Below are 7,564 nucleotides of genomic sequence, written 5' to 3' on the forward strand. Positions count from 1 at the left end.
TGGCATTTTTGGGCCATGGTTTCCCTCTGGAGTTTCTAATGGGTTTTCAGAAGGTAGTTTTTGATTTATGAGTAAAATAAAGGCTGTGGTCACCATTATATTTGTCACATTTTGTTCTATACCATAAATTTACATTTCTTTTTACAAACGCTTAGTTGCTAACAAGTGGCTACATAAGGACTACAGTGATTGTTTGGCCCATCAAGCATGCAAACTCACATTCTTGTGGTACCTGTAGTTGTAGTCCCTATTTAGCTACGTATTTACAATGTGAACTTATTTATAAAAATAAAAATAAAACAGTTTACAACAATTCATGTTGCAGGTGTGACTATGTAACTTATGTACGAAGAACAAGTCTTTTCACATTAGGGCCATTTTCATCTGTTCCTCTACATGCTAGTACTGCGAGAGATGCTAGCACTGCGTCTGCTCCTTTTCTGGGTGTTATTTATATTTCGTCAAGAAAGTCTAAATGTTTGAGATGTTTGCCCTCCTCCTTAGCGATTTAAATCAAAAACTGCTATTTCAGAAACCCGTAGGAACTTCCTTAGGGAATCTATGGCGAATTAGTCTTCCAGGTTAGCCTCAACATCATAACTCTGCACAGCTCTCTTTCCCCCTTTGTGAAGCGTTTAATTTTCCCCAAACTGTGTCATGAGCAGATCCTAATGTAGTGTTGTTGTTTCCCTTCTAGGTTAGCACATTATTGCAGCTGAGTAACAGATAACACATGAGGCTTTTTGCATGCGCTCCACTTGACCTTTTCATGTCTTAACTTTTTTCTTCCAGTTTTTATGCAAAATACTATCTTAAGGGCACAATCAACGAATAACAACACACACAAACCCAGAGCCATACCATAATCCTTCATAAACTCTACTTTTTCTCTCACTGACCTTAAAGTATGCCAGCATAGCAGCTTCAGAACAGTAGAATGCTATTTCACCATGTGACAACAAACAAAAACTTTTGGTTTTGTTGGATTAGCGTGCTAACCCTGTTAGCATTTGTTGGGGCTGTACGAACCAGCTTTAATGTGCGAATATTGCAAATGCAACCATTTTTCTTATATATATGTTAAAAAAACAACCTCATAACTAACACAATCCCTCATCTGTGTGCTTGGTTGTCATTTTTATCTTGTCAGGTGCTAAATGTGTTGACAACAACCCTCCCTCAGAAACCGGTAGAGATGCTAACACATTAGTACAGCAGTTCCATGTACATTTGTGTAAATGGTCTATTTATGTATATAGCTCACACTCCTCCTCCCCCCTCCCCCTCTGGGCTGTAGCCTGTGTTCAGGTCGAAGGTCAGGACAAGGATTTGTAGGTTTTAATAGTGGTAAGCTTGACCAAAAAGGGCTGCTAATTATTCTGCAGAGGTGTGATGTACAATTGAATGTAGTTAACAAATGCACAATTTATTTTAATTTTTTTACTGAATATGCCCTGGTAAATCAGCAGCAACAGGGAATGGTGTAAAAATGGTGATGATCGAGGAGTAGTCCATTTAGTGTCCCTCTCTCGCCCACAAACTCCAGAGTGTCTTCTCATCTCCGGTTTAATTCCAGGCCCGTAACTTTGCACAAGTCCTCTGTCCCTCAAAAGGGGCTCGCTGACGTACACATGTACACACACACACAAACACACACACACACACACATTCGCACACTGAAGTGTTGGAGCCAGAGTAGACAGAGGGCTAAGTTTTTTTCGGTAAAACCATTTGTACAGGCTTCCACAGGCTCAGCGGAAAATAAGGGCAGTGAGACACACCAATAAGTAAAGAGGGATGATGAAATAAGGTGCCAAGAGGGACGTCGCCCTGCTGCTGTTTGTTCTTTGCACATTACTAGGGGGCCCCACCGAAGTCCGTGGGATGCACTTGTTCTTACGTCTTGGCTTTGACTGGTCATATTTGTCGCCCGATTCCTTGTTGGCTAAATCCTTTAGGTTATACACCTCGTTCGGACCATTGCCCTTACGGCTGCGATGCCTCGTGCAGTTCCTGTTGCGTCCCGACTTGGGCGGTCGAGGGAGCGGTGACGGGGAGGTGGGATAGTATTGATCCTGATGTGGCAGGTGAGGATGATGATGATGATGATTGTGTGATCGGTGATGATGATCTTTCTTCAGCGACACCCCCACATCTCCCTGGCTGCTGGATTTGCTCTGGTGGAGCGATTCCGAGCCCGTACAGGAGGGAAGCTCTTCTTTTGTCAGCCGTTTCAGATCCTTTCCCGCCAGCTCCGGCGGAGCCATGCATATTAATGAGGAGGTGGAGCCACGAAAGCGCCGCAGCCAATCCCAGAGCGGCACGGCCTTGCAGTCGCACTCCCAAGGGTTGTCGTTGAGACGCAGGTACTCCAGCGCCGGCAGCTGAGTCAAGCTCTCGGCTGGTAGCTCGGGTAAGGAGTTGTTGAACAGGTAGAGAGTCGTCAGGCGCCGCAGGTCATGGAAAGCCTGTTTGTGAACCCACTGGAGCCGGTTCTGATGCAGCAGCAAGCGATCGAGGGCCCCTAGGCCACGGAAAGTGTTCTGGTGGAGGCTCCACAGCCGATTTCCATGCAGAAATAGATGGCTGAGATTCAGCAGATCAATGAACATGTCATCCTCAAGAAACTCCAGCTGGTTGTTCTGCAGAACGCCAAAATAAACAGCAACAGTCAGTAGCAGGCTCAGAAAAAGCAAGTCCCAGATATGAATATACAAAGCAATCAGTTTTTGTCTTTTGATGAAATGTCCTGTTAAATTTAGTCAATTCATGTCGTATTCATTAGTTTTAGTCCGTTTACAAAAATAGCTCAATCAAATTTTAGTTTAAAATGGTTTATTTATCATATTATTATTATTTTTTGCTATCTTCTGCGAAATATAAGAAATGTTTTTGTTGTTGATGAGATTAGATGATGTTGATGAGATTAAAACTACAAATCATCTTAAGAAAAACACCAAATCAAATCATGCGACTGCTTCTGTGTCCTCTTCATAAAGGCAGTTCAAAGATGACTCTTTATATTGGATATATTAGATTTTCCCTTTTCATTTGTATTTCTGTTATAAGAATCTTTTTGAAAATCCAAAGTGCCTTCAATGCATTGTGTTCTCAGGACAATGTATTGAAGGTAAATATATATTTGCATGAATTGGAGAGTGATTCATGTTTTGAATTTATTTTCATCTAATTGTTATTCACATATCCCAAACAACCCCTCACAGTAATCTTTACTCATCTGTATGCCTCTTTTTTTTTAATCCGGTTTTGAGCTACAGTATATGAGAGGCTAAACACTGTGAAATTGGGACGAAACAAGCCGAGTGTAAAGAACTGTATGTTCAGGTGGAAGGTACTGTACAGTTTTGTCTGATATATCCTTGACAAATGTTGTTTCCAGAACAGAACGTTTTAGATAAGAAAATATATGTATATATGTCAAGAATAGCAGACAAAACTGTACAGTGTATATACAGTATATATATATAATTCAGCTATTTTGTTTTAAAAAATTAGGTCAGCCAGTTTAATAATAGATGTGAAATGCATGCTATATATATGTATGGTACTTTTATGTCAAACTTTTTGTATTACAGTATATTTTTATTATTTGATACCGTTTTTGTACTATGTAGACCTTGTTCAGATATATTAACCGAAATACCCATAACCTTGTGCATATGCTTATGAAACCTCATGAAAGGTCAGAAACGTTTAACCTTAAACATAAATCAAATTCCAAGAGCCGTGTGTCCGTAATGTTCTTTGCCCCTGAAGAGTATGATACCTTTTTGACATTTTCATTAGAACGAAATATTATCTCTGGTCATCATTTTAGTGCAGCACTTTTTGCTGCCAAGGCTGATATTGAACATTTTGAGCAGATCTTATCAGGATTTATTTGGCAAGTCAGATGATTCCTAAGCAATGGTTCAAACCGGGAGCACTGACAATCTAAAAAAAAATAAAAAAAATACATTCAAGAGGGCATTTTTGCTTCCTCAAAAGCGGTATTGTATCCAGTCAGATTTCTTAAAGTGTCAGCACAAATGTGCCAAGCGAAGCGTCTTATAAATCCACACTCAATTTGGCTGAGGAGGACCTAAATATGATATATTTACACAGAACGTCAGACCTAGCAGAACATCAGACACATTAATATGAGGGAAAACACAGGAATCTTAAATGGTACTGTAACTATTTTATTTCCATTGCTCCATTCTCTATAGATGAGTAATTTTATGCAAAAGGTGCCATGTCCAGTTTCACAAGGGCATTTTTCTTATTTTCAACTTTCTATGGGGCAAATGTGTTTGTGTTAAAGGGATAGTTTATCTAAAGATGAAAATTCTTTCATTAATTACTTACCTTCATGTCATTCCAAACCTGTAAGACATTCGCTCATTTTCGGAACACAAAAGATGATATTTTTTATGAAATCTGAGAGCTTTCTGTCCCTCCATACGCAATACTATTTTGACGCTTCAGTTCATAAAGTTCATAAAGAGATTGTAAATCGAATCCATATGAATTGAGCGGTTTAGTCCAAATTTTCTAAAGAGACTCGATCGCTTTATATGATGAACAGATTGAATTTAGGCTTTTATTCCCATATAAACCTTCATCAACTCATACATTAATTGTGATAAACTGAAGCTCAAGCATGTTCGCTTGACGTGCGAGAACCAATGAGCTTCATTCTCTTGTTACACAGCAGGTTTGAACATCCGCAAGAACCAATGGGGTTTATTCCTGTGTGTTACGCAGCATGTTTGAGCTTCTGCAAGAACCAATGACATTCATTCTCGTGTTACGCAGCACGTTTGAGCTTCAGCAAGAACCCCTGAGGTTTGCTATCGCGCGTCAAGCAGGTTCGGTTGAGCTTCTGTTAAATGTGGATAAAAGCCTAAATTAAATCTGTTCATCATATAAAGCAATCGAGTCTCTTCAGACAATTTTGACTAAACCACTCAATTCATGTGCGGATTAGTTTTACAATCTCTATAAGAACTTTTTAAAGCGTCAAAGTATCAGTTGAGCTGTGGAGGGACCGAAAGCTCTCAGATTTCATCAAAAAGATCTTCATTTGTGTTCTGAAGATGAACGAAACTCTTGCGGGTTTAGAACAACATTGAGTAATTAATTACAGGATTTTCATTTTCGGGTGAACTATCCCTTTAATAAATTGCAATGTGCCATATTAGTCTAAATTAAAACATTTGGTAACACATTCACTATTAACTAGTTGCTTATTACCATGCATATTACTACCATATTGACTGTTTATTAGAACTTCAAAGCACATAATAATGCCTTATTCTGCATGACCATATTCTACATCCCTTAACCATAAACATAACCACTACAACAACTACCTTACTTACTGTCAATAAGCAGTTATAAGAAGTTTATTCTGGCAATACTCCTAGTTAAAGGTATTGTAGGTAGGATTTTTTTTATAAACTTTTTGCCAAATTTGTTTAAACTTTCTATATATATCAATGCATAATTAAAATGTAAGTACTCTGGAAAAGAGAGTATAAAAATCGAGTGTCTGTAGTCCTCTCAGGGCTGTAATAAACACAGCTACTTATCTCCATTCACTTCCACCCCCTCCATTCTGGGCTCCTTCCAAAACCACGCCCCCAAAACACATGAACGCGCGATGCCGACAGCTCACAGCTGGAGGACGCGCTTACCAGCGCCGAGCGGAGAGGAGCAGTGCATGTAGTGACATCATGTCAGACTCACATGTAATAAAATACCTAACTTTATCATTATGAATATAAACAACTAACATGGCTGTTAGTACTCACTATCAAGCTAGCATATCGATACTGGTAAAGTTTAAAATATATTGAGTTTGATTCGTTAACGAGCGAGTAACATAAAGCAAAGCTAAAAACAGGTTGCATTGATACACGTTTTCCCATTACAATCAGTTACACTGTGATGAAGGTGAATTTCGTGTAAGATTCATAACATATACGCCGTGTTTTGCATGTAATTGTGTCTCTTACTAGTCTCTTACCCTCCTCGAGTCAAACGAGTGCGCGCATGTGGGCAGCGCATATGTAGCAGCGGGGGTGTTGCCATGGTTGCGAGAGAGTGACAGTCGCCTAAGCCAATCCATTGTTTCGTCCCGGAAGGAAATAATGAGCTGTGTTTAGTGCAGATTAAACGGTCTAGAGTCACTCGATTTTTATACTCTTTTTATCAGAGTACTTACATTTTAATTATGCATTGATATATATAAAAAGTTTAAACAAGTTTGGGAAAAAGATTTTTAGACCAAAAACGACCTACCCTACCTTTAATAGTGAATGTGTTCCCTAATCTAAAGTGTTACCAAACATTTTATTATTATTTTAACATTATTTTATATTATATATATATATATATATAAATATTACGCCTTCAGAAATTTGACATGGCTTAATTTGAAATTTCAGAATTGATAAACATTTATATTGAAGTTTACTTTGCAGGTAGAGCGAGGAGAAGCTGGTGTTGTGACTTGTCAAAAAGGCATCCTTATAAATCCTGATGTGTTTATAAAAACGTACCTATAGTAGCACATAGTAAATGTTGACATCAGCTATTCCTTGATAAAGTTATAGTCTTACATATACTGTATAAGAGGGACATAAATGGCACTGGTTTTTAAAATGACCCAGATCTATTTTTCCAAATGTTAGAAAGACATTGAGAATATGAAACCTACCTGTAAATAGAGGTACTGCAGGTTGTGCAGTCCTTCAAATAACCCAGCGGGCAGAGTGATTAGGCCACAGTGGTAGAGGTGCAGAGCATGGAGTCGGGTCAGGCCCTGAAAAGTATCAGAAGCCAAAGAGCGGAGGTGTTTGTTGTCTCCCAGATCGAGCTCCTCCAGGCGGGTGAAGCCCATGAATGTGGAGGGCTGGATGTAAGAGATATTGTTGGAGTAGAGCCAAAGCATGACGGTGGTTGGGCTGAAATGACCCTGTAGCAATCGCTGGATCTTGTTGTTTTGCAGAAAGACCCGCTCGCTCTGGGCCGGGATTCCTTCTGGAACCACCAGGAAGTTGTGCGCCTGGCAGCTCACCGTGCTGGGAGAGTCGTAGCAGATGCAGTGACCGGGACACCCCTGGGTCAACTCTAAACCACACAGCACCAGGAGAAACTCCAGACCACAGCCTGTGGAAACAGAGACAAAAAAGATCATTCAATTAAATCAGTGCACATTGGACCATTATGACTTTTCAAGCTGGCTTATGCAGGTTAGTACTGTTCTAGCTGATGGACCTTCAGCAAATATCAAGTCAAGTCACCTTTATTTATATAGGATATACAGTATAATAGAGATTGTTTCAAAGCAGCTTTACAGTAATAACAGGAAAATGGTTCAATGATGCAAACGGAGTTCATTCCGACTGTACAGCTCAAAAAGATAATAGTGTCATTGTTCAGCTGAATTGATTCAGTTCTAATGTAAAGATCATCAATTATTAAATTAGTTCATTTCATCTTTATGTCATCGTCCGGCTCATTTCACTTCTCATCAAATAGCATCAATGCAGACAGA

General features: G+C 39.3%; 1 protein-coding gene across 1 annotated transcript; it reads right to left on the reverse strand.

The window, feature by feature from the left end:
• Window positions 1-1,621: 1,621 nt before the first annotated feature.
• Window positions 1,622-7,250, reverse strand: LOC130105325 (reticulon-4 receptor-like 1). The gene is made up of 2 exons (XM_056271312.1): window positions 6,725-7,250; window positions 1,622-2,642 (listed from the first exon to the last, which is right to left on the reverse strand). The coding sequence occupies exons 1-2, from the start codon at window positions 7,202-7,204 to the stop codon at window positions 1,752-1,754; spliced, it is 1,371 nt and encodes a 456-aa protein (XP_056127287.1). The 5' UTR covers window positions 7,205-7,250; the 3' UTR covers window positions 1,622-1,751.
• Window positions 7,251-7,564: the final 314 nt, after the last annotated feature.

The sequence above is a fragment of the Rhinichthys klamathensis genome, unplaced genomic scaffold, assembly GCF_029890125.1.
Source record: "Rhinichthys klamathensis goyatoka isolate OS25496 unplaced genomic scaffold, OSU_Roscu_1.1 h1tg000314l_1, whole genome shotgun sequence".
In the NCBI taxonomy this organism is placed as follows: Eukaryota; Metazoa; Chordata; class Actinopteri; order Cypriniformes; family Leuciscidae; genus Rhinichthys; species Rhinichthys klamathensis.